This window comes from Cotesia typhae, unplaced genomic scaffold (genome assembly GCF_013202065.1).
Source record: "Cotesia typhae breed Kobodo isofemale line unplaced genomic scaffold, CoteBio_Ctyphae contig_5, whole genome shotgun sequence".
NCBI lineage: Eukaryota > Metazoa > Arthropoda > Insecta > Hymenoptera > Braconidae > Cotesia > Cotesia typhae.
In genome coordinates, this window is record NW_027423757.1 from 3,808,423 (window position 1) to 3,835,770 (window position 27,348).

Consider the following 27,348-nt stretch of genomic DNA (forward strand, 5'->3'; position numbering starts at 1 on the left):
GAGATCCTGGTGGACTTGTTATTAATTTAACCACAAGAAAATGATTAAAATATAAAATTTCAAATAATTTTAAATAATTCTAAACACAAAAAACAAACTTTCCGAACTACTTTCGTTGAATTTTAATTTTTAAATTGGATAATACGGAATAATAATAATTATTTAAACTTTCATAGTTTTATAAAAATTTTTAACTTTATATTTAATTGTAATTTACATATTTCTTCTTTATCTTACACTTTTGTTGCCGTGAAATTTTCCTTAAAATCTGATAAAAAAATGATTTAGAAGGTTTTTAAAGGACTTATACATACAATTGATAAGTAATGGATATTCTATTCTTCAAAAAAGCGATAAATAACTGAAAAGTACTGGGGTAATTGAGGTTCATTAAAAACTCATTAGAAGATCTGATAAATTGAATGGAAAGAAAATTCTAACAAAACGTTTCGAAAACTTGAGGTGGGCTGTAGAAGCGTAAGCACGTGATCAAAAAAATTGGACTTAAATGGTATTTATGTGACGAGCAGACAGCCGAAAAAGATATATAGGTACTGACCTGATGTTTCATACGAAACATAAGTTGAAATAACTTCAGTGTTTGGCACGTGTAAAAATTGAATTATCACTAGTTATTTAAATTATTTAAGTGAATTATTTTTTGCATAAAAAATGATGAATTTTGTGACAATAATAAAACTGATTATAGCAGGAATGTCATTTAAATTGAACATAGAAACTTATAAAGATCAAATTGAATCGGAAATTAACCAAGAGTTTTTAAATCGATTTTTTTGTGTTCTTGGAGCAGAATCTTGTGATGCATTTGGCGAACGAATAAAATGTAAGTGAAAATTAATAATTTATCTTGGAATGAATTAGCAAATGAAATAGTTTATTAAGTATAATTATATTTTCACAGTGAATATGGTTGATCTATTGGAAAATCAGTGTTCACAATGTTCGCTACAAATGCAAGCTGTGGGTTCGAGAGCTATTCCGTATTTGAAAAACAAATTTCCAGATTTATGGAAACTTCTTGTGGATAAATATCAAAAACAAGAAAATTCCATAGAATCGTATTTTATGAGCGCTTACGACTGTCTTATTGAGAACTTAAATTGTAATTCATCGTTTGATTTACTAAAAGTTTGTATTAATTTTTTTACATTGTGCGGTAAAATATATAAATATATTTCATGTTTAAAATGTTAATTTTTCAAAATTCCAAAGTATATTTTACTGCACAATACTTTGAATTTGTCGATGAAATTGGATTAATAATTTTGTACGTGCTTTATTTCACAGAAGCTCTACCAGTTTTATTAAAATTGAAATTTATTCCTGGAGAACAAGAAGTGACGATATTGCTTGGTCACCAATTGAAACTAGTGAAAAAAAAATTCCCTTTTGTATATCGACAATTACTGGACAAATTTGCTGTTTCATAGCTTGAACAATATTTTATATATTTATATGTATATTTTTATTTTTGTAAAAAAATTATATCCTTTGTATTATATGTAACAATTATTTAATTTATTTTAATTATTAAGATGAGAATTCAACCACGAGTATCAATTATTTATTATCAAGAAATTCATTTCTTTTAAACAGTATTAAAGAATTGATAAGCGTCATAATTATCATTTTGGAATCTAAATAATTTGATTAGCTTAATAATATATTTACGAAACCAATAATCTATGTATAATGATTGTAAATAAACACTATCTATATATAAGTCTTAAAATCATTGATGTCATAAGTGTCACCACAATATTCTTGGAGTGTAATAAGAACATATCGATAGATTTAACTATATCTTAATACTCAGAGAATTTGTTTATCTTAATTGTTTTACGTCAGAACAATCAATCATTAGGAAGTTAAACGAAAAAATAGATCTTAATTACTATTTATATTTTATTGTACATGTGGCATAAAGATGACAGAAATTTTTTTAAATTAATATATATTTATATCGTAGTATTTATTATTTTAATAATTATTAAATTAAAATTCGAGCACCATCTCGATAATCACAGATTTCAAAGGTATAAGATTTCAAAGACTCAAATTATTTTCTTGTGCGTTTTGGGAGTTATTGCTTTTTAGTATCATGCTCTCCACATCAATCATACGCTAATCAACCGGAAATTACTCCCGAAGAAATTATGAGGGTGGAAAGTCAGTTGCCATGTGTTCTCAACCAAGGGCCCTGCAGTGAACTCAGATTGAGGGTCAAAAGTGAGTATATTTTTATTAACTGAATTAATTATAGATGATAAAGTTTTTAATTTATCTTAGATAATAATTATTTTTTAACTGTTTAATAATTCATTTTTCTTTTCAGTGGTGTTACCAGAAATTTTAACAACGAGAAAATGCTCGACATTTACTTCTGAAGAGAACGCGAAAATCGGGCGAATTTTATACATCACGCACGAAAAATTCCGCCATCATTTAATTACACTTAACAATATTTATGGTAATAAGCAACAATCGTCTAACTTCCACAATTCCAACTGATTTCATCAAGAAAAATAACTTTGCAAGAGAAGACGCAAATCATCCTGGAATTTTTTTATTAGAAATATTGTTTGACTAGAGTAATCCTCTTCTAAAAAGTTGATGGCCGAATGTCGTATCGTTTTACGTCACTTCTGTGACTATTTTATTCGGTTGTTGATTTGTCGACTGAGATAGTGGCGGGATTTTTAAAAGAATGAAGGCGAGCGAAGCGAGCGTGTTAAGTCTAGTGAAGTAAATATTCCATAGAAAAATTTTAAATTTTATTAATTAAATTGTATCATATTGACATTTTCATCTTAAATAAAAATTAAAATGCTATCAAAGGGCATAGCTGGTTAAATATGGGAAATCTGCCCCCATGGCTTTTTTGACCCACACTTAGGGGATCGATTTGGCATCAAATAAAAATAATTCACACCAATTTTTAGCCCTTTAACTCAAACGACGTTCGAGATTTTCAAAAACCTGTTTTTTTATTTTAATTTTATTTTTATACTGAAATTCGGAGTTAATCGATGGTGATTTTTTCTTATTCTTAGGATCCTTAAACATAAAAATATCGTATGATCATCGTTTTTCAACGAAAAGTCGATTTTTAATGAAGAAAAGAAAATTCAAATCTTGTTTTTTTAGGGTTTTTGAAATATGTCAATCACCAAAATTTGTCAGAACATGTATTTTACACCCTCGACACTCAGGAATTTTTTCAAATTTTTTGAAGTGGTGGAACAATGTCAAAAAATTAAAAGTCATTTTTTCCTGAAATTCGGCGTTTTAACGCACTTTTATTTTTTTTTTTGCTTGAAAAAGTACGTAGAAAACTTTTCTTTGCTCTAAAACGACTATGTATTTCAAAATTAGCGCCAACTCGGTGCTTTGGAAAGTCATCTACCGGGATTTCCGGAATCTATTGATCATATCTATTAAGGTTTTGTTTGTTCAGGTAACCTCAAAATAAAGTAATCTTTATGATTAATATAATTCATTGTATATATTGAATTACAGTTGTTAATTAATTTAGGGCTTTTATATTGAAACTATATTTAAGTTTTACGATCGAACAATATTGGAGTATCATTGTTGATGTTAATGCATCTCTTTTCATTTTACAAGATATATGTTTTTATTATTACATAGCGTATCAGTTGTTTACATTTATTCAAGTGAGTAAAGCTTTACATTTTATTTGTTTATATATTTTCGAATTTATAACTTATAATTTAAACTTGATTTCAGAATGGATTTTGGGAAAAAATGTGTTAATTGTAATGTATATTTACGTAAAATATCTGGCTTTAAACAAATTATTGCGACAGTTGATGAGGCTAATAATGCGACAGAAAAAATTGGTAAGCGTGTCTTTATAAATGATACCTTTTGTAATAAGTGTCGAGTTATTTTAACAAGACCACCTACGCCAAAAAAGACTCAAGATTTATCTGCAGATCGAGTGAATGTCGAAAGTCAGCCTATTTTTTCTCAATCATCATCCACAACCGTTTCGTCTGTATCATCATCTGAAGATCCTTAATATGTTATTCAAGAAAAAATGGAGGAAGAGTTAGAATTTATAGAGTTGGGTTTTCCCCGAATCATATCGACACACAAATACTGTTGCCTTTGTGGATCATCAACAAATATCATGATAGTTCCGTTTGAAGCACGTAAGCAAGTCTTTTCCAAAAGACGACTCTTTATTCCCCAAGGAAATCGGTGTTGTAAAGATCATATCATTAAAAAACGGTTCTATAATGAAGATATCAACACTTTCCGAATCCATTCTAATACCAGTGTATTTGAAGTAAATGATTTGGAAAAATTACTTGGGCAGTTAGCTATTGGTACTGATTCGTCCATAATTGATAAAATTGGAGATCACTCGTTTTCAGAAAAACAGTTAGAGGTATTTACGGGTCTAAGCTGGGATGAATTGATAAAACTCAGTAAAATGTTAACGTCAAAGAAAATTAGTCAATCGTAATGTCTTTCAAGCTCTTGCTGTTTTTTTATTCAAATTACGTACTGAAAATTCAAACGCAGTGATATCTTCCGTTTTTGACTTAGCTCGAGATCAAATGGTGTCAGACTATTGTGATGAAGTAATATCTTCGTTTGAAAAAGATGTTTTGCCTCACTGTTTTGGAATCCATGTTATCAGCCGGGAAATATTACTCGCCAATACTTCAAATACTGCTAAAAAGTTGTATCAAGTAAGAGATGACCAGTTGATATTCATTTGCGATGGCACATATATTCGTCATCAAAAAAGTACAAATAATAAATATCAGAGGAAATCATATTCTGGTCAAAAGAAAGTCCCTCTGTGCAAACCATTCACGATATGCACTACGAATGGTTTCGTTATAGACATGCTTGGGCCATACACAGTTAATATGAACGATGCTGAAATAATGAAAGTCATTTTAAATGACCCAAATGGTCTGATTAAGTTGCTGAAAAAAGATGACATTATTGTAGTTGATCGTGGTTTTCGCGATGTAATAGCACATTTAGAAGAATCTAGCTTCAAAGTGCTAATGCCTGCCCTTAAAGGAAAACGTAATCAACTGACCACAAATGAATCAAATTAATCCCGTTTCGTTACTAAAGTCCGTTGGGTTGTTGAAGCAGTTCATGGCATAATCAAACAAAAGTATAGGCTTTTAGATCATAAATTGGACAACAAATTGCTTCCAAAGACGAGTGTTTTTTGTAGAATTACTTGTTTTTTGAACAATGAATTTGGTACGAGACTTGATTCTGATCTCGACCTTTCTGAAAAATTATTGCTGTCATGAACTCAAAAAAGACCATGATAATACCTTAGCCTCGGAGGTAGAAACGAATCGTTGGGCAAGAAGAAAAGTTCCTTTTGCAGCAATAACTTCAGATTTATTAACTGATTTTCCTGAATTAACTGAACATGAACTCAAAATTCTTTTTACTGCATCATATCAAATGTCTCAAGCGGTGTCGTACTTAGCTGAAATGATGGATGAAAACGGAATGCTGAAGCTTCATTACTTACTGATCACTCCTAATATTATAAAATTTGAAGTCAGATCTCGACACATTAATTCAAAAACATATCGTTGTTTTATTGAATATCAGCCAGACAAGAATGATATCTCTGGAATAATTCGATATTGTTGTGACTGTGCAAATATTAGACGTACTGTGGGATGTTGCTCACACATTGCTGCTATTATTTATTATTTATTTTACGCTCGATATTTAGCTAAAATTGTAAAACCTGCTGAGATACTTAGTCGTCTGTTTATCGATGAGAAAATTAGTGTTGTAGTGAATGAAGACAGTGATGAAGACTAATCAAGTTATTGTTTCTATTAAAATTTTTATTTTTGTTGTATCCTAATTCAAAATTATTCCCGGTTGTCTGGAAAAATATAAAATTCACCTCCAAATGTGTTTTGAATTATTTATGGCCTTTTTACATACTTCATGTTCCTGATTTATTATGTTTATCTTTTGAAAAGATAAATTTATGTTAAAAAATAAATTTTCTACGTACTTTTTCAAGCAAAAAAAAAAAATAAAAGTGCGTTAAAACGCCGAATTTCAGGAAAAAAATGACTTTTTAATTTTTTTGACATTGTTCCACCACTTCAAAAAATTTGAAAAAATTCCTGAGTGTCGAGGGGTGTAAAATACATGTTCTGACAAATTTTGGTGATTGACATATTTCAAAAACCCTAAAAAAAAACAAGATTTGAATTTTCTTTTCTTCATTAAAAATCGACTTTTCGTTGAAAAACGATGATCATACGATATTTTTATGTTTAAGGATCCTAAGAATAAGAAAAAAAATCACCATCGATTAACTCCGAATTTCAGTATAAAAATAAAATTAAAATAAAAAAACAGGTTTTTTTGAAAATTTCGAACGTCGTTTGAGTTAAAGGGCTAAAAATTGGTGTGAATTATTTTTATTTGATGCCAAATCGATCCCCTAAGTGTGAGTCAAAAAAGCCATGGGGGTAGATTTCCCATATTTAACCGGCTATGCCCTTTATTTTTTATTAATTTATTAATTATTAACTTAGTTAATACTTATGAAATAATTTTTTCAATTCAATAATTAAAAAAATGCATGGTATCATTATGAGCAAATAATTTAATACATTTAAAAATTTTTAATTCATGAATTTTAATAATGTTCTATGAAATTAATTAAAATTTAAAAGTACAAAAAAGTTTTGATTTAATTCAAGTATTTAGAAAAATTTACTGTTTGACGGAGACAGTTAATAGCAATAGTTGGTCAGTCCTGAATATTTTTAGAAATTGTAGAAAATGTAAACGTATTGTATCTACATTTTTCACTGAAGTTTCAAGGATAGTACTCAGCCAAGGGAAAACTTTCTTCAAAATTAACCAAGAGTTTTTAAATCGATTTTTTTGTGTTCTTGGAGCAGAATCTTGTGATGCATTTGGCGAACGAATAAAATGTAAGTGAAAATTAATAATTTATCTTGGAATGAATTAGCAAATGAAATAGTTTATTAAGTATAATTATATTTTCACAGTGAATATGGTTGATCTATTGGAAAATCAGTGTTCACAATGTTCGCTACAAATGCAAGCTGTGGGTTCGAGAGCTATTCCGTATTTGAAAAACAAATTTCCAGATTTATGGAAACTTCTTGTGGATAAATATCAAAAACAAGAAAATTCCATAGAATCGTATTTTATGAGCGCTTACGACTGTCTTATTGAGAACTTAAATTGTAATTCATCGTTTGATTTACTAAAAAGTTTGTATTAATTTTTTTTACATTGTGCGGTAAAATATATAAATATATTTCATGTTTAAAATGTTAATTTTTCAAAATTCCAAAGTATATTTTACTGCACAATACTTTGAATTTGTCGATGAAATTGGATTAATAATTTTGTACGTGCTTTATTTCACAGAAGCTCTACCAGTTTTATTAAAATTGAAATTTATTCCTGGAGAACAAGAAGTGACGATATTGCTTGGTCACCAATTGAAACTAGTGAAAAAAATTCCCTTTTGTATATCGACAATTACTGGACAAATTTGCTGTTTCATAGCTTGAACAATATTTTATATATTTATATGTATATTTTTATTTTTGTAAAAAAATTATATCCTTTGTATTATATGTAACAATTATTTAATTTATTTTAATTATTAAGATGAGAATTCAACCACGAGTATCAATTATTTATTATCAAGAAATTCATTTCTTTTAAACAGTATTAAAGAATTGATAAGCGTCATAATTATCATTTTGGAATCTAAATAATTTGATTAGCTTAATAATATATTTACGAAACCAATAATCTATGTATAATGATTGTAAATAAACACTATCTATATATAAGTCTTAAAATCATTGATGTCATAAGTGTCACCACAATATTCTTGGAGTGTAATAAGAACATATCGATAGATTTAACTATATCTTAATACTCAGAGAATTTGTTTATCTTAATTGTTTTACGTCAGAACAATCAATCATTAGGAAGTTAAACGAAAAAATAGATCTTAATTACTATTTATATTTTATTGTACATGTGGCATAAAGATGACAGAAATTTTTTTAAATTAATATATATTTATATCGTAGTATTTATTATTTTAATAATTATTAAATTAAAATTCGAGCACCATCTCGATAATCACAGATTTCAAAGGTATAAAATAAACTAATGACTTAAAAAATATTTACATTATAAATAATATATCTTGAATTTAAAAATCTATGTCATGCTAAAGAAAATCCAAGAACTTGTTCTAAAGAGTATTCAAATAGTTTTAGATCCATTTTGTACATTTTAGCTAACTTTTTCATCTGCTTATAAGTAAGCATTGAATAATAATGCTCCAATTTTCCTGCCGTTGGCTCATTGCTAGATGCTCTCATTGGAAATCTGCAAAAGGAATAAACTATGAGAAAGAAATTAACTTGAATCAAGAGAAAATTCTTGAATCAAGTAAAATTCGCTTAAAGTAAGAAAAGTTTCTCAATTTAAGAATTTTTCTACTCAATTTAAAATGATTAAATTTTTTAAAATTATTTACTTAATTCATGATTAAAGTAAATTTTTTTTTCTGTGTAATAATATTAATAATAATTGAACTTAAGGTAGCTGTAGTGGTTAAGGCATACCGTCAAAAAATTCTAAATTTTTGTATACTTATTAAGGACATGATGATACAATTACCCTTAAAATTTAAAGCTGATTCACCACTTACAGCCAGAGATGAATTCAATTAAAAAAAATTGGATATTTAACGTTGTTTGCATACGGTTTTTGCAGTTCTGTACCAGTTTCTTAGTGATAAAAAAAAATTAACTGTCAGAAACTTTCAAAAAAACTGATAGTCTATATTAATGTATTTATTGTGAGTTATAAAAACAATTTTTGACTGTTTAATTATTTATAGATAACGGATTAAAGTTGAACAATTTATGAAAAAGTACATATTTACAGAGTCGGATAAAAACAATTTGTTTCTATGAGTACAGTCTTGCGTAAAAATGATGGATTACTTAACGACAAGTTCATGTACTTTTGCGGCGCGTACAATCTCTAATTTTTTGACAACATTGCACCACAACTACCTTAATTATTAAAACTAATAATTACGTTAACGATCCAGCGCCAATTCTTTCCAATATTTCCATGGCATCTTCCGCAAGTGTTTCATACTTGCTAATAAGATTGTAATTAACATCACAAGGCAAACACAATTGATAAATAGGCTTCCAATGTTCATTACTCGTACCATTAATATTTTTGTCTGTTATAAAATCAACAAACTCGCTGAACGTAACGTCATCCCCTTTAGCTAAAGACTCTTTGCTCGGATTTCTTCTATAATTCTGTTATAAAAATATTACGTCGTTAATAAGAATAAAATTAATAAATAAGGAAATAGTTGAATTTTTATAAAAATATTCGTTGGCATTAAATAAATTTCCTTGGCATTTACCTTAATGATCCTTCGACCGAAACGGGTTTGAAAGTACTTTGCACTTATTTCATCTTTAGTTTCAAATTTGTTTCTGTATGCCGATAGTAATCTTTCAAGCGGATGTCTCACAACAATAAGTGTATCATAGTTCGATAATTTACGTTCTATCTCTGTCATTGTAAAATTACTCAACCGTTTAAAAGTTCCTGCGGCGTGTGTAAGATTCCCGGGTATCTCCAGTGGATTGTTTCCAGACCATTTACCAGTTGCAATCATCAAAACACGTTTCCAATTAGTACATGCAACCTGTATATTAAAGCAATTACTGTTATAATTATTATTGTAATCAAAGAGGAATTGAAAATATAATTTATCTAAAAATGAAGATTAATGATTTATTAATTTATTAATACCTTTGGAACGTAGCAATAAAGCAATTCAAGCTCATCATTAACGAGTATGTTTCTAAAATCATCAGGCACTAAGATACGTTCGTTAACTTGTTTTGTTGTTATAATATCTTCACAGTTGTATTGCAGCTTCTCTTGGCGTTCTATTAAAGCGGATCTTGCTAATGCATTTGAACCGATCGACGAGTAAGCCGGTTTGTGTCGTTGAAATTTAGTTGATAATCCATCATTATTGTTATTGACAATACTATTATCATTATTAGTTTCCAAGTGTACGAAGGTGAACATTAGGTGAGTTGTTATTAGTATTATCTTCATGATTCGCCATTGTATCATTATACTTTGACCTTCGCTTCATTGATTTACCTTGGGCGTCTGGATACGATTAACCAAGTCGTTCACTTCGAAAAAAAATATTATACGAGTCAAAAGGATATTTTTTTAACTCCAAAATTTATAAAAATTATAAACTACAGGTTATTATAAATAAATTCTTGGTACTTAAATTATATATCTATTAGGCGGAAAAAATAGTCTTCTTAAGTGTCTGTGATTATGTTCTATGAAATAGGTGTCTGGAGCTCACCGGTTGAGTATTTTATTGTTATTATTATAATTATCATTAATGGTGGATAATTTAGAAAGAGGTCAATTGTTTTTCTTGTTTCGCGTTAGAAATTTTAAGTATCTCGAATAACTGGATTCTATTGGGTGTCAGTGGGTCGTTTTTGCAAGATAAATCTTTTTTTTTTCTCATCGATTCCAGTTTTTTTGTCACGATTAATATTTAAATGAGTAAAAATAAAAAAATAAATGGTCAGAAAAAACGGATTTTTAATTCTCAATGAATACGAAATTGAGAGTGTGTAAAAAAATATTATTTTACTGAAATAAATTGATTTGTATGCTTTAACAGTTGTAAGATAAAAAGAATTTAAGGAATTTGATGCATTTGAAAGGTCGGAGGAGCAAAAAGAATGAGTAACTGTACGTTATTTGCGCGCATCTGAGCTTTAAAAACCGCGAAAAATTAATTCAGTACCAATTTAAACGAACTAACCATCATATCCATTAAGATAACAAGCTAGAAAAGAGATTGTTTTTTATTTTTTTTCTTAAATAAATGCTGAGTAACTCACGTGGCTATTACAATCTAATTGATTATTAAGGCATTAAAGTTACCGTAGGTCAAAGATTAGACAACATTTATTTTGTAATAAATAATTGATCAATAGAATTAACAGCAAAAAATTAAAATTAACAATTTATCTTGAACTTTTTTTTTTTCAAATTCTAAATTTACAGTTTAAAATAAATTTGTTAAAAAATTCAATTACTTTTTACCGCATTTCGCAAGTTGAAACTTTTTAATTGGCCAATAAATAAATTGTATGTATAAAATCAAAGTGTTATGTGTCCGATACTCACATTAAAAAATCCTCTGGGTATTTGTTAAAAAATAAAAACCTGTCTATTCCGTCAGTAAGTGACACATTCACCGAACACAAGACCTTGGTGAAATAAAAGTTGGACGTAGAGATCCGAACAAGTTTGCACTTTAACTCAATTTACAGAACAAGGTTTCTTTGAGCACGAGTGAAGGTCTCTACCCGAAACCCACTCTCGATCACCACGCGATCTATAGCCGATACTCGCGATTTTTAAAGTTTTAAATTTACTTTTTTTCGATTAAATATTCAAATGAAATGTCAACCGGCAGACAATTTCGTGATACATGTTGTTTTGCGCATACATTAACGTCTACGCTTAAGAAACATAAACACTGGCTCAGGGCACAATTTACCATCCGACATGTAATGAGTGTTTATGCATATACTTTACTCGTTATAATACGTAACTGCAATTACTTTGCGTGCAGAGATTCAGAGAAAGACTCTACTACACTTGATAATATCCATCTCATAGTTTAGAGTGTACTCCCTCTTAAAATCTCCACTGTCTCCTTCTCATCTCTTCTTACATTTAAGTTAGTCGCCTTTTTTTTTTTTTTTATTATTTATTTTTTAATCTCTTTTTTATTTTTCTTTCATTCCATCTGCCTATAAACTTTTTGTTGATCTCTCAAACCAACGGGAATTAAATAAAGATAGAAATATATATTTCGAGATGTCATTGAATTTTTATTTTAAATTTCGTGACTGTTTTTAAATGTTAAATTTCTTTTTATAATTTATTAAAAAATTTTACAAATTTAATAACTAAAATATGATTAATTTATTTATCTTTTCGCGAGAAAGTTATAGATTCATTTATGTAAATGTTTTATTTATTGCGTAATTTGAACTTTATATCGCATATGTATTATTAGACATAGTTTCTGACGCAGTACTAACAAATCATTTCTATTTGTAACACGTCATGTCGTCTTATATCTTATAGTGAAAAATTTACAAGCTGTTAATTGATTTGAATAGGTAAAAAGAAAATATTTATTATAATTATATATTTACTTGACTGTGTGCGTCATTACTAGAAATGTATGATGCTATTTAACATTTGAATTTTACAACTAAAATATTTAAATTTAACACTTGAACTGTTTATTATTTGTTAACTTTCAAGTATAAGAATGAAGATAAAAAAATTTATGCTGTAGTTTAAATAAATAGAATGTGTTACACGGAAACGCTTTTATTTTAACAAATAATTTCAAAGTACCGACAAAAGTTAATTTTGTTTTTTCATATTTTAAAAAAAGAAAAAAAAACTGGATAAACTTCACCTTTGATAACTCTATTAATTGTTGATATTTTAAATTAGTACTTTATAAATTAATACTTATAAATTAGTACTTATAAATTTGATTTTCATAGAATTTTTTAACTGGAGCTTAGTTAGGGCACTTCCGCTGAAAATTCGAATTTTCGCCGGAAGTGCCCAATTAAACGTGCTAAAAAATTCTATGAATATAAAATCTATCGTCTTACCCCAAAATATCTTAGGAAAGGCCTAAACACAGCTGATTTCAAAAGTGGAACTGAAAATTCCAATTTTAAAAGGTCCATCAAGGAAGTTACATTTTGGCACACCCTAATGTTTATAAATGTACGTAGATAAAATACGTGTATAAAGTAATGTTCAGTGCATTCACAATTGCGCTACAGATAAGAGTTTTTAAGAAAAAGGAATGATATTTTATTCTGATAAAAAAAATTTATATTATCAACTTAAAATAAAAGAAGAAATAGCTTATCGTACGATCAATTGATTTTTGTTGAGAGATGAGTAATTAATTCAATAGTTGGTAAAGAAAAAAAATATTATTTAAAAAACTAAACGTGCTGGTATCATTTAAATAATCCTGTGAAGAGTGTGTGTATCAAATCGTGCGAGCTCAGTTGATGTTGATCAACCAACAGCGAGTATAGAGTAACAGAGAAAGTGTTTTTACATTTATAAACTTCTTGGCAGTCACTAGAAGCCGGTGAAACTGATTAGATCTGTAGTCTTTGTTCATTTTTAAATGTACATATTTTTTATTTATTTATTAGCAAAGAAAATTCGACTTAACTAAGACTAAATACATTATAATTAAAGAGTCGATTTTTGTAGATTTAAAAAAATTTTTAATACAATTATTTGATAAATTAGTGATGTGATGAAAAATTAAATGAAATAGTTTTAATAAGTTTTTGTAAATATATTAGTGATTAATGTTTATTATTATTGAAGAAAATGATATTGTCAATTTCTCTGTGGTTATTGGTGGCAGTATTGATTCTTTGGATACTGTTGGACCCAGTGAGTAGAATATCTCGTGCAATATTTGAAGTATTAATTCCATTGGTAAATCAAAAACCAATTGATTTGAAAAATAAATTTGGAGAATGGGCAGGTGAGCTTATTTATAATTTATTTTTAATTAAAATTTTTAAATTATTATATTTTAAATCGCTGAGTCCTATAAATTTTTTTTTTCTAATAAATATTCAAAAATTTATTCTTACATTTTTTTGAATAAAAATAAAAACATTTCTTAACGCTATTAAGAGTTTTACAATAAAAAAAAAAGTCAATAATGATATTTTCTTAATCCGATGAATTATTGCGATAGTAAAATAACTATTAAATTATTTTACAGTGGTGACTGGCTCGACTGATGGGATTGGTAAAGCTTATGCGAAAGAACTTGCCAATCGTGGATTCAATTTAGTTCTTATTAGTCGTAATGCTGAAAGACTGGAAAAAACTAAAAGTGAAATCTTAACAATAAGTTCAAACATACAAATTAAATTAATTTCAGCAGACTTTTCTAAAGGAAGAGAAGTTAGTGTTGAAATAGAACCACATTTGAGAGATATACCTGTTGGAATTTTAGGTAATTTATTTTTTTAAATACTATTTTATCTGAGATTAAATTCTTTTGAATAATTAAAAAATTTTAATTTAAAAATAAAACAAATTAGATTTTTTTTAAAAAGAAAGTTACATTTAAAAAATGAATATTTTTGTTTAAATAGTCAATAATGTCGGAAAACAGTATACATACCCAATGTATGTGGGAGAAGTCCCGGAAGATGAACTTTGGGACATAATAAATGTGAATATTGGTGCTGCTACTTTAATGACACGTATAGTAATACCAGGAATGCAAAAAAGACAAAAAGGAGCAATCGTCAACGTATCATCAGGGTCAGAATTGCAGCCTCTGCCGCTAATGACTGTTTACGCGGCGACTAAAGTATATTTAAGAAGTTTCTCTGAAGCTCTAAGAGTCGAATACAATAAATTCGGTATTACGGTCCAGCATTTAACGCCACTATTTGTTAACACTAAAATGAATGCCTTTTCTCATCGATTGCAGGTAAATTTTATTACTAAGATATCTTATTTTTTTGCCTATTAAATCATTTTTTTAATTACGTAATAAGAATGACTGAAGAATCCTGAAAAAAAAAATGAATAAAGTAACCGTGAATTATTATTGAATAAAGGTATCCACAGTCGCGGTACCGGACGCAACAACTTACGCAAAGAATGCTGTTGCAACTCTTGGAAAGATCGACAGCAGTACGGGTTATTGGGCTCACGGTATACAAGCTTTTTTCACATTAATACCTCCAGTATGGATACGGACCAAAATTGGTGAAATGATGAATCAAACATTCAGAAAGGATTATTTAAAGCAAAAAAATCTATGAACAATGTAAATATACATATATAATTTATAATTTATAATTCAACAAAATAATTTTTCAATTTTATATAAATTTTCATTGAATCTTGAATTTCTTCGTCACGTTTTTTACATCATCTGTACAGTTAATCTTAAATATACATATATAGTAACTCTAACGTTTAAATGAGACACATTTAAAAAATTAATTACTTGTTGTTTTTTTTTTTTTCCTTTGTTATTCACTTTTTTAGCGTTTAATATACAATGTTTGTAAGTAATTGTAATTAGTACCGATTTATTTTGTCTATTTTTTTATTTAATGGTTTGACAGTTCATCCTGTTTAATTATTAATTAAACACGTTTAATAAAACTATTGATACCATTTGTTGAGTATCTTTATTTACCGCTACTTAATAAATAGCATCCACGATTATTATTATTTTTAATAATTATTATTGATCACTTATTACTTACTATCATTACAAGTATTCTTTTGTAACTCTAGTTGAACAGAAAAATATATATTTATAATAATTTTTATATTGAATGGATGACACAGTTTCGTAACAACTTTTTATATATCAATATATAGACACTTATAAAGATTACCATGTAATTTTCATATTACGTATCAACGTATCATATAATTAAGAACTGATTATTGTTACTTTGTAAGTATCATTAATTAACAGAAAAAGTAATAGTTTTTTAATCAACTTGTTTCGAATAAAATTAAAAAAAAAAAAAAAAATAATTTCTTGATTTCTTCTGCGTCAGAAATCAATTTGTACTTTTGTAATTACATTTTTTCCTTGTTTGTTAGTATTATTTTAAATTACAGTTCACATTATAAACGCTCTTGATAATTTTTTTTTTTTTATAAATTATTAACGTCTAAAAAATACTAACGAATTATTTTTTTTTATTTTAATTACTTCAAGGCTAATAAATATTAACAATTATTTTACTATAAAATAAATTTGAATAATTTAATTCACTTTAAACATCTTGGGTTTTTTTTTTTATTGAAAGAAAAAAAAAACCCCCAGTCTATATTACTTACATTAATTTGCATATGAAACGAAAAAAAAATTTTCAGGAATCAACAAGAACTATAAAATAAATTATCATGTAAATCTCATTATAAAACTTAGAAAAAGAATTTCCTTATATTGACCTTTGCTTTTTCTTCTTTAAATGACACTAGAATTTGAATTTGCGCGCGCCTAAATTTGAAATTTGCATATATTTTCATGCTTGTGATATATTCGACCAATCACATCACGAATAAATTGATGCCACATACATTTCATCTTAATTTTATATTAAGGAAATTAATTTATTAATTTTCACATGATACTTGTTTAAGTTTTTTTTTTTTTTTTCAATCTCTTTTTGACTATGTAACGTTGATAATTATTCTTAAAATTATCACAAAATTTTTTTTCTTCTATATTTAATTTCACCTATATTTTATTTATATAGTACAATTACTGCTTTTGTTGTTATTACTATTTTTTTTAATCCATTCTTAAAATAAATACTAATAATATTTTTTTTTTTTAGTTATTACTACCCTAATGAAGCAAATCAAAATAATGTCATTGTATAAGAAGCTTTAAAAATCTCAAACAAAAATGTCTAAAAAAAAATCAATACTCTATTATTGATTTTTACGATCAATAACGCGGAAGACTTAAATAATTTGTTTTTAAAAAAACAATGTTCTGCTCATTTAACGAGGTATTTAGCATTGCAAACTGTGCGTTATGAAAAAAAAAAACTGGGTTTCAATTAATAAAAGTAATAATTACTTTCGATGATTGTACGTAAATAACATGAGGTTTTGTTAATAAGTGTACATAAACCTCATAGTATTTTGGTTTGTAATATGTCATCCACTTCATATATTATCATAGCACCTTAATATAAATATTCTGTTTGTATTTTCGAAAGACAAAATTCTCAATAATTATTTTCATTTGATAAAATTACAATTTAGTTTTATTTCTTCACTTTCTCATCTTTATCTGTTTCCTCTTCGTATGAAGATTTTCTTTGTTCTTAGAATTTATTCCTTAATAAAGATAAAAGGCTCAGAACATCACGATGCATACATTCGATTTATTTCATGTTGATAGCGTTCTTGTACAGCTTTCCTCTTAACTTTAAATGCTGCTGTAACGAGACCCATGTCTGGCGACCATTGTTCAGCACATAATTTGACAGATCCGGGTATTTCAAATCTTTGAAGATTTGCTGTTAAAATAAAAAAAAATAAATAAAGTATTAATTATTTTAAATATAGATAATTGTATAATTTATAGAGAATTTATTGTGTTAAGTAATAAACTAGATAATAAAGTTGAAGCGACAAATATTTTACTGATGGTTATTCATGAGTATAAAATTAACAGACAATTACTTTTTTTTATTTTATCCAATAAATTAAAATTTAATCATAAAAAAACTAAATTATTGCCCAGGAAGAGTTTTTTAAAATTCTTTAACCTATTTTTTGTATTGTTATTTTTGTTATAAATTGATTATTCATAAGTTTTTATAACAAAATTCTAAAATGTTTGCTGTAATCTTACTTTTAAATGTTAATTAATTCTTCTTCAGTCTTAAAAATCAGGAAATAAGTATAAATAAATTTTTAATGTCATCTAACATTGTCAATAAATATTAATCGATTTAGGAAATTAATTAATTAATAAATTATTTTACGTTTAAATCAAAGTAAAAAAAAAATCATTACTAGAAATGATACTGAAGTTAGCCGTCAGCTGTCAATTTAAAAATTTTTTTTAATAAATCAATTACAATAAAAAAATGCTTCTAAAAATTTTCACTTATGATTTTTATTAATTTTCACATGTAGAATTTTTTAATTAAATTTTTTTTATAATAATTTAATTGCTATGAAATTCTAAAAAAATTTCTAATGTTTGTCAACTTCAATGTCATCACTAGAACCAATTGACGTCATTTTTAAATTTGGCGCTTAATTATTTGTAATAGATCGATTATTTCAAATTAGTCGATAGATGATTGGATGCGCGCGCAACTCCGTAAGGATTTTTAGTCTATTTTCCAACGGTCAATTGTGATGATTCGGCAGGCAAAAACAATGGAACGCGTGAATTTTAAACGTTTTTAAAATGCGAATATATAAAATGTCATGTTTAATAGTGTTATTAGTGAGTAGTGTGAATAAATAAGTAGTAATAATTGAGTGATTAGTGTTTTTTTGATCAACATGAATATATTAGAAATCTTCAGATGCGGTTAGCGGGAAAAGTAGTGAGTGCTTTATACATAACGTATTTTATTTATAAGATTTAATTAATTAATACATTAAAAAATTCAGTTTATTTATTTTTTGATAAATCGCTTTTAATAGCCTGACAAAAATAACGTTTAGTGCTCAGATTGAATGTTTTGTTCTGAAGTTATTGTCAACAATGAATCAAATAATGACACTGAAGTTAGCAGACGTCAGAAAATTTTTGATTTTTTTTATTAATTAAATTAGAACTAAAAAGATATTTTTAAAAAAATTACACTTATAGTTTTTCAAGTGTTTTACGGGTGAAATTTTTTTTTTAATTATTTAATTGAAATTTTTTCAATAAAACATTTCTAAAAATTTTGAAAAGTCGGCTAACTTCATTTTCATATTAAATAATATTTTTAAAATCGATTAACTTCTATTATCATAAAAAATGTACCAATCTAGAAGTTCTCTATTTATAAAAATTAAGTTAGCCTACATTTCAAAATTTTTAGAAATTTTTTTTTGAAAAAATTTCACTTAAACAATTAAAAAAAAAAAAAATTTCACATGTAAAAAACTTGAAAAACTATAAGTGCAATTTTTTATAAATATATTTTTAATTAATAAAAAAAATCAAAAATTTTAGCCGTCTGTTAACTTCAGCGTCATCTCTATTTTTAAAATTTTCTATTTGATTTAAAAAGGTTTTTAATTGATAATTCAATGAATTTTAATTTATCCGCATAAAATTTATAAAATTAGATGGTAGGTAATTTAAATCGTCAGTTTTGAAAAATGATCAGTAATAATTAAATTTTGCTAATTACAAAAAATTCAAAGAAAAAATGTAATAAAAACTTACATTTCTTGGCATGCTCAATCAGTTCTTGTAAAACAGCTTTTTCTATTTGTGGATTCTCACAAAGCTGTTCAAAACTACCCTGTATACTAAGACGATCAGCTATTTCTTGTAAATGTAGCGCATGAGGTACAACCAACGCCACTGTGTAAGACTTATGACTATCACCATATACACAAATATTTTCAATTATCCGGCAAGTTTTTAATTCCGACTCGACTTTTCCAAGTGATACATATTCACCATGTTGTAATTTAACCAAATCTTTCTTACGATCTGAAATGAAAATAAATTAATAATTATTAAATAACAATAACTTGAAGAACAAAAAATAAAATATCAATAGCTTACCAATAATTTTAAGACAACCATCGGGATAAATTTCACCAATATCGCCAGTTCTGAACCACCGTTTACCATCTTTTTCAAAAAAGTCTTCCTTAGTTTTTTCTGGTATTTTGTAATATCCCTGAGAGACATTGTCTCCTCCAATAATTATTTCTCCACGTGGATTAGGAGTGTCAGTAACTCTGTATGAACCTTCTTCCCAATTTTCTAGTCTCACATCACAACCAATTTCCGGTGCACCAACTCTTCCAGTGGTACGATCGTAATCTTAAAAAAAAAAATTAATAAATAAATGTCGAACAAAAATTTTCAGTAAACAAATTTACTAATTTTTCAATATAAAAATACTTACAGTCCATAACACTGACTGATGAGCAAGTTTCTGTTAGACCGTATCCTTGAAGTACAGCGGTACAGAGGCAAATTTTAACTTGAGTATGCGTTTCTGGAGTGAGTGGAGCACCACCTGACAGTATGAATCTCATTCGCCCACCAAGAACTTGCTTAGCTGAGCTAAATATTAATCGATCGAAGAAAGGTGTTTCAAAACCTTGTTTTGTCCACTTTAGTTTGTATTCATAAGCAAATTTAAATATCGCCTGACTAAATGGCCCCTTCTTCTTTACTTTTTCATTTATTCCCTTCGATATACGGTCAAGTATAAGCTGCAAGTAACATAAAATAAAAATAAAAATAAATAAAATATTAGATTTCAATTTTTAAAAAATTAGAACAAATACTAAATTTATTTACTTACTGGCACGGCAGTTATGCATGTAGGACGTAATATAGATGCATCACCTTTGCATCCTCGTTGAATTTTACTGCTGGAATCGATCATAGTCAGAGGGGAACTGTAACCGATCGGTACTCCGGATAATAAAGCGACACACTCAACCAGAAGCTCAAAGACATGAGCCAGTGGTAAGAAACCGAGGAAAACATCATCTGGTCTAGTCTCACAAGCGCTGCAAGATGCTTTAATATTAGAAACGATATTTTTGTGCGTCAATATTACACCTTTGGGCACACCAGTCGATCCAGATGTGTACATTATGATGGCTGTGTCGTCTGGTTGCGGGGCAACAGACTCAACAGTGGACGAATTACCTATTTTAATCACATCTGAAAACGGCAATAAACTTACTCCTTCTTTGAACCCAGTTGTGTCTGTCGGTACTAACTGGTCTTCCATGTAAATAATGCACTTTACTTCAGGTGTCATTGACAATAAATTACGGAATTTAGGTAAGAGTTCGTGACTGGTAATCACTGTATCCACTTCGGTTTCATTTATTCCGTGTGCAATAGCTTCATCTCCCAAAGTCGCATAAATAGTGACTATAGATAAATTTTGTTTGAAACATCCATGAGCTGCAATCATCCACTCAGCTCGGGTTTCTGCGAAAATAACGATATTCTTTCGTTTTGTCAGTCCTCGTTCTTGCAATCCTTTTCCAAATGACGTTACCAATCTTTCGACTTCTTTATAACTCTTCCATTTATAATCGCCCATATTGTACTGCAATTAAAATTAGAATTAATTATTAGAACTGTTAGTAATTATAATTAAAAATTAAATTGTAAGATTTACCTTTTTGAAAACTCTGCCATTGGGTTGAAGTTCATTTTCTTCACCGAGTATCTGTCTCGTACCCAAGCATTGTTTATCTCCATGAATCTCAGTAGCATAGCGTAAAATTTTATCGACAGTATTTATTTTAAGTCGTTCTAAAGCAGCATGCATAGGCCCTGGTTGATCAACATTTCTGTAGACAATTGATGTTTCATCTTTGTAAATAGGTTTCGCGCGAACTTTTCGCGACAGTTTCCTCTTCTCCCATGGCCGTTGAAGAAAAAGATAGACTGGAAAGGTCAACAAATCGTAGACATATGAAAGCGCTTTCAACGCAGTGATGACTCCACTGATCCAGAAACTCTCCATTTCTCTGTGAATAATTTAAAAAATGATAATCAATTTATTCTTTAAAAAAGGCGATAAATTTTTAAGAGCGATGAAAGATTTATCAGTCGAATAAATTAAATATTCAAGAGTAGAAGAGGCGAAATATATATATATTTAAATTTATAATCAATTATTCAAATCTACTAATGACAGTCGTACTAAAAATATTCGAGATACTTTAAAATCTTACTTTGCATGACCAATGTTCGTTTATATTTATCGATTTACATTTTTTTTGGTTCAGAATTTTTTTCTTCATACAAAAATATAGTAAATTTAAAGAAAATTATTCACATTACAGAAAATAGGTAATTTTTATTATAAACTTTTTCTATTAAACAGTAATTACTTGACATGCATAATAATAACAACCACTAATTAATTAACTAAACACAAGATTGACAATTAAAGTTTTATAAAAATTAAAAATATTTTTTGTTTCTGAAGAAATAAAATTTTATTTTTTTACCGAGTTAAATTACCTCAGTATTTCACGAGCTTTTTATCCGTAAATTCAACAAACTACGAAGTTATATCATTTGACATGACTATTTTTATTATTCACTTAACGCGTACTTATTAAGTGACAATTAAAAATTAACACGATTATAGTAGAACAAAATTATGTAATATACAATATAAATATTGAAGCACATAAATAATTATTTAAGTTATTATTTAAATGAATAAAAAAGTAGCAAGAATAGAATAAAATTAATACTAAAGAAATCGGATCCTCTTATACCACAGCCGTTGTGGTGACTGATTTCAAAAATTGAACTAGGCATAGGTGAGATAGCTGAGAGCAATAATGATAGGTCGTTATCGCATTTGGACTTTGCACGTGTGGTTTTTATATTTCGTATAGATATATGCGTATGTACCCGTACATATAGATATGTTATATCGAGTCAGAAATATAGAAAAAGACCTTGTTAAACTCTAACTAATGGTCTCTCTCTTCTATCGCGATCTGTTTAATCTTCTAGACAAGGTTAACAATATCTAAACTATTAATTTTGTTATTGGTAATAATAATTATTTATAAACATTCATTGTCTTACTGAATATCAAAGTTCGATCAGTCGAGCACTATACTTAAAAATAATTTATTGTTCGATAAAAATTAAGATAAATTAAAAAAAAAAATTGATACGAATTATCATTAATAAATAATATAGTCCATGTGATATTTATTGTCTTATTTATGACACTGATATACATGTAATATTTGATTAAAAGAACTTTGAACAAAACTTTTATACAAACTTTTTACTGAGTTTATTGCTTATCTTGATAAACTCTGAACTTTGTACGTTAATCGACAATAGATTGATTTCTTATTTAATCAATCCGAGATAACAATTATTGATTATTTATAACGATAATTTTTATACACAATTATCATCATATATCATAACACAGATTGCATATTAACTTAAATAATACTTAATAATTATTATTTTTGGAGTTTATCACTAAAAAAAAAAAAAAAAAAAAAAAAAAGATCAAATCTTACATAATAAATCATAAGTACAAATAATAAATATTATAAATTGTTACAATAGCAAGTGAATAAAATGTTTATTAAATGAAGAGAAGTGTGATTGAAAGCAAAGCCTTGTTAAAGTTCTCTGTTAATTTGCAAATAATGGATACATGCATTTGACAGTGAACAACAAAAGATGTCAATAGATAAATTATCTTAATTAATCATTAATGATTATTAAAACAGATAATTTATCATACAATGCACTTTATATGCCAGTAGTAGCATTTTATATGACAAATTAATATTAATATCGACTCACAATTTGTCGTCTATAATCATGATGGCGGGTTTTGTTTATTATTTTTAAATATTGGAACCTCGGTTATTATTTCTTGAGTAACTTCTGGTAATTATTATTTATTGTAGTATTGGAATATTCACACACCAGGGAACTATTTGATTTTTTCTGTAAAAAAAAATTAATCCAAAATCCAGTTCTGATATTTTTTAACTATCTCAGTTATCAAAAATTTAAACTACCATGCTTGTATTTCAAAGTAAATTTAAAGAAAAATAACACATCAGTAAAATATTTAAATTGGCAAATAAAACTTTTTATTTAAATATTTTAAATAAATCAAACTGGCATGCTTGTCACAACACAAAATATAGACTTTTGTATAAATAAAATTGCATCTATATAACTATTAGCGATCTTCATTGATTGAAATGGCTTTGCGTTACTCGCTCTTTGCATCAAATAAGACTTTAAAGACCATCTTTATCATTATTATTCGTCTTATTGTTATTATTGTTGTACATATGTCATATATGGTACAATTATATCAGTGAAGAAGAAACCCGCATACATATTCACTAACAATTTAATGGTTCTATCACCGAGACAGATCATACACTCGAGTTATGAGTTATTTGTTTTTACTCATTACAAAAACAAATAAACACCAACGAAATATTAAATATTTAAATTGGTATTACAGCTATAACGATGATTTATTGATGACTGTTTATTGATAGTTAATTAATAATATTATTATCATAATAATTAGATGAGTATTTAAAAATGTTTTTAAAGAAGAACTGATACCAAAATCTAATTACTTCAACAATCTAATGTTGATATAAATAAAAAAAATTTTTAACCTTGATATTGATTGCTCAAAGATTATTATTTTTTATTATTATCATGATCGTCAAAAAGAGTAATACATTGACAACTGTAATGATGTTTGAACGACAACGGTATTTATTCATCAAAATATAAAGTACAGAGTCCAATCGGCTTGTTAGCACTGAAATTTTCATCTTGTCCACGTGATAAATGTTTGCAATTCACCATTATCCAATGGCAACTCAGAAATTTAATTGAATGTTTAACGAAACATTCGCTAAATTATGTTTTTAAGATACATATATACATACAAACATATATGCATAAAATATTATATGTTCATCATACGATGACGTGGATTAAGATAGACGTCAGCTTACGATTTAGTTATTTAACGTGTTACTTTTCTCATTCTTCATAGTAAATTTACGGCAACAAACTTTGGACTTTGATTTCATCAGACAGTATGTTAAGACCTTCGGGCATTTCAAGGCAAAAAAACTAAAAAAAACTTTGAATTGAAGTTTAATAATAGATACACTATTTACTCCAACAGCTATTTCTCAATAGAAAACAACCCATAGACTCGGTATTTCTTCAAATAATTTCTTTATCTTTTAAAAATTATCAAATTTGAAACTAATCGTAGTTTAAAAACAAAAATAACTTTTACTTTTATTTTTAATGTAGGAATAAAGTAATAGAGATGTAATAAAAATATTTAAATAAACAAGAGGAAGTGGCTAATGTTTGTGTGAGGGTAGTAAAGAGAAATAACTTAACATCAAGACATATTACCCAATGACGTCCTGCATTTGATATGTGAACTACCAGTGTACAACAGCTAATGTAACCCGTATCACTTCCCTGGTCACTCGTTCATTATTATCTTACTTATTACACCCTCCCACATGATACTCTACAACACACTGCACAATAGACACACTGACGCGCCTCTACTTAAGGTCAAATCCGCTCAAATAACAAATAGTTGCATTCCTAACTGATTTTATTATTTTTCTAACTCATTATTTTTTTTTTTATTCAAATTGACTTTTGATTGGTTGAATAGTGACAACTGATAACACCCGTTATTGTTGGTATGTTTGTAAATGTCGTAATAAATTATGTACATTGATTCTAAACGACGATTACAATCACCTGAAGACCTACCAATAATGGAGTAGTATATAGTTCACGAGTCTATGAATGAATTTTAATCGCATAAGTCACATGAGCTTATACTACGAATCATTATAAGTTTACTATATGTACTTCACATAAGTGGTGTATTATATAATACATAACGTGTGTTAGGTTTATTACTATTCCGTAGTATCGATGAAAACAGCTGATAAAAATTGCATTGACTGAGACATACACTATTGTATAAATATGCAAACGTGTGATGTCATGACCGTAGGGTAATTATTAATTTATTTATCACTTAATTAACAAGTTCCGGTTAATTAAGTCTAGATATTAATTATTAACAAATTCAAATGAGTTAAATTGATTACTTACAGTTGAATAAAAATATCAGTCATCGGTATTGTTGTTCAAATAAAATTACTTGATAATAAAAACATTAGAATTGTGAATCACATCGTGAGAAATTCTTATCGATAGCTGAGGTAATAATAGGAATAAATTCTATAAATATACTTGATAAAAACAAAACAATTGTTTTTATTTTATTTATATTTCATTTTAAGAGAGGAAAAAATTATTAATAATTAACTTTAGCCTTGCGGATGATAATAATTAATATTAATGTATAGCGATATGATTGATAACCACCACCGAATAGTTATGTAATAATAATTTATAAAATACACGTGGGCATTCTGAGGACATTAGCTTTGCATAATTCCCATTTAAATCATTTAATATACCTGGATATTTTTAGAAGCGTGATATTAAATTTTGTTTAATAAATAACCTTCACCATTATTACAACTATTACCAATTAATCCCACCAAAATAAATAACCAGTAGAAGATAATTAAAAAAAATAAAATAAAATAAAATAATAAAAAACAGATAAGCAATATGGAGCTTACCCTTTTTAGCGTAAGTAGGTCTTTCCAAATAAGAAAAGCTGGATTTTTTTTTATTTACCACTCACAAGTATTCTTGATCTTCCAATAAATTTCTCAACCTTGGAATGAAAACTGAAAAATATCCAATCACTTGGTCAATAAATAGGTCATAATTTATAATTTCAAGTTCAAAGTACTTTTACTTATAATTTTATGAATTAAAATTTATTTATAAATTATTATAATAATTATTATTACAAACCTTTAGATTTTTTTATCGGTAATAAATTTATTATTACAAATAAATTTCTCTAGAAGACAACTCTCTCCAATACTTGTATCAACATTTACCGTCTCATTTACTCAACGGAATAATCAGGTTAGGTGAGATCGTACGTGTAATTTTTCGAGTTCACCAGATTGTGGAGTCTGCCAACTTTGACCACGTGACAAGCTCATCGAAGTGGATCTTTTATTACCAAAAAAATAAATATAAATGTTCTATTAAATATATTATTTAATTATATAGCTTTCTAGTGTCAGTTCATTGACATCAACACTAAAAAAATAAATTAATTAATTAATTAACTCAATTAATTAATTTAAGACCATCACTATTAGTCATCATGGTCATTATCATCTTCACAATATAAAATAAAATATAAATTATTTTTTAGGATACATACCTTCAGTAATTCATTGACGTGAAACTGTGTCACTTTATTTACTACTCTGTTTCGTAGTCTAGATAAATACAAATAGCTTAATATTTTTGATAAATTATGTCAATTCAATTAAACAAACTCTGATTATTAATTAATTCATAGCGATTATTTACTGACATAATAAATAAAACACGAAATATTGTTGATTTTGTTATCAATGACTGTCCTTACGTGATGGTTCATTTAACTTGATGTGCATATGACTGAATTAAAATATTTTATTTATTCACCAGACATTGGATAAACTGACGTTTACATTATTCTTTCATTGAAAAAATTTTAGGATAACTTTTGCCGTGTATTGCGTTGTAAAATAACGATAAGTATACACTAGACATCCCAGGGACACTTACTAGTTAGATCTTTAGATTTATCAACGTATATAAAAGTTATCCACTAATGTGAATCGTGAATCAGTACGAGTATTATGACTAATATATATATATATATA

The 27,348-nt window shown here is 27.2% G+C and overlaps 4 protein-coding genes and 1 long non-coding RNA gene across 12 annotated transcripts; 3 read left to right on the top strand and 2 right to left on the bottom strand.

Moving 5' to 3' along the window:
* The first annotated feature begins 3,580 nt into the window (after nt 1–3,580).
* LOC141530820 (uncharacterized) lies at nt 3,581–5,954 on the top strand. The gene is made up of 2 exons (XM_074248154.1): nt 3,581–3,698; nt 3,772–5,954. Exon 2 carries the CDS (start codon nt 4,611–4,613, stop codon nt 5,124–5,126), a length of 516 nt encoding a protein of 171 aa, XP_074104255.1. The 5' UTR covers nt 3,581–3,698; nt 3,772–4,610; the 3' UTR covers nt 5,127–5,954.
* An 826-nt stretch (nt 5,955–6,780) lies between these two features.
* On the top strand, nt 6,781–7,819 carry LOC141530849 (uncharacterized). The gene is made up of 3 exons (XR_012479811.1): nt 6,781–7,004; nt 7,083–7,310; nt 7,471–7,819. It is a non-coding gene; the product is annotated as an uncharacterized LOC141530849 (long non-coding RNA).
* Nucleotides 7,820–7,955: 136 nt separating this feature from the next.
* On the bottom strand, nt 7,956–13,599 carry LOC141530843 (carbohydrate sulfotransferase 11). 3 transcript variants are annotated; one of them, XM_074248206.1, is made up of 5 exons: nt 12,861–13,599; nt 9,916–10,313; nt 9,521–9,808; nt 9,175–9,410; nt 7,956–8,454 (listed from the first exon to the last, which is right to left on the bottom strand). In XM_074248206.1, the coding sequence occupies exons 2-5, from the start codon at nt 10,246–10,248 to the stop codon at nt 8,289–8,291; spliced, it is 1,023 nt and encodes a 340-aa protein (XP_074104307.1). In that variant the 5' UTR covers nt 10,249–10,313; nt 12,861–13,599; the 3' UTR covers nt 7,956–8,288. The 3 variants fall into 3 exon arrangements, with proteins under 3 accessions (XP_074104307.1, XP_074104306.1, XP_074104308.1); XM_074248205.1 differs by lacking the exon at nt 12,861–13,599 and adding an exon at nt 11,341–12,156; XM_074248207.1 differs by lacking the exon at nt 12,861–13,599 and adding an exon at nt 11,250–12,156.
* Nucleotides 12,297–15,258, top strand: LOC141530844 (inactive hydroxysteroid dehydrogenase-like protein 1). 2 transcript variants are annotated; one of them, XM_074248209.1, is made up of 5 exons: nt 12,297–12,347; nt 13,606–13,768; nt 14,015–14,251; nt 14,394–14,737; nt 14,868–15,258. In XM_074248209.1, the coding sequence occupies exons 2-5, from the start codon at nt 13,609–13,611 to the stop codon at nt 15,072–15,074; spliced, it is 948 nt and encodes a 315-aa protein (XP_074104310.1). In that variant the 5' UTR covers nt 12,297–12,347; nt 13,606–13,608; the 3' UTR covers nt 15,075–15,258. The 2 variants fall into 2 exon arrangements, with proteins under 2 accessions (XP_074104310.1, XP_074104309.1); XM_074248208.1 differs by lacking the exon at nt 12,297–12,347 and adding an exon at nt 12,602–12,978.
* Acsl (Acyl-CoA synthetase long-chain) lies at nt 15,087–27,235 on the bottom strand. 5 transcript variants are annotated; one of them, XM_074248197.1, is made up of 10 exons: nt 26,859–27,235; nt 26,435–26,641; nt 26,194–26,304; nt 23,318–23,464; nt 21,135–21,489; nt 20,298–21,062; nt 19,893–20,205; nt 19,544–19,807; nt 19,196–19,468; nt 15,087–17,312 (listed from the first exon to the last, which is right to left on the bottom strand). In XM_074248197.1, the coding sequence occupies exons 4-10, from the start codon at nt 23,335–23,337 to the stop codon at nt 17,158–17,160; spliced, it is 2,145 nt and encodes a 714-aa protein (XP_074104298.1). In that variant the 5' UTR covers nt 23,338–23,464; nt 26,194–26,304; nt 26,435–26,641; nt 26,859–27,235; the 3' UTR covers nt 15,087–17,157. The 5 variants fall into 5 exon arrangements, with proteins under 5 accessions (XP_074104298.1, XP_074104302.1, XP_074104299.1 ...); XM_074248201.1 differs by lacking the exon at nt 23,318–23,464; XM_074248198.1 differs by lacking the exons at nt 26,194–26,304; nt 26,435–26,641; nt 26,859–27,235 and adding an exon at nt 24,929–25,062.
* Nucleotides 27,236–27,348: the final 113 nt, after the last annotated feature.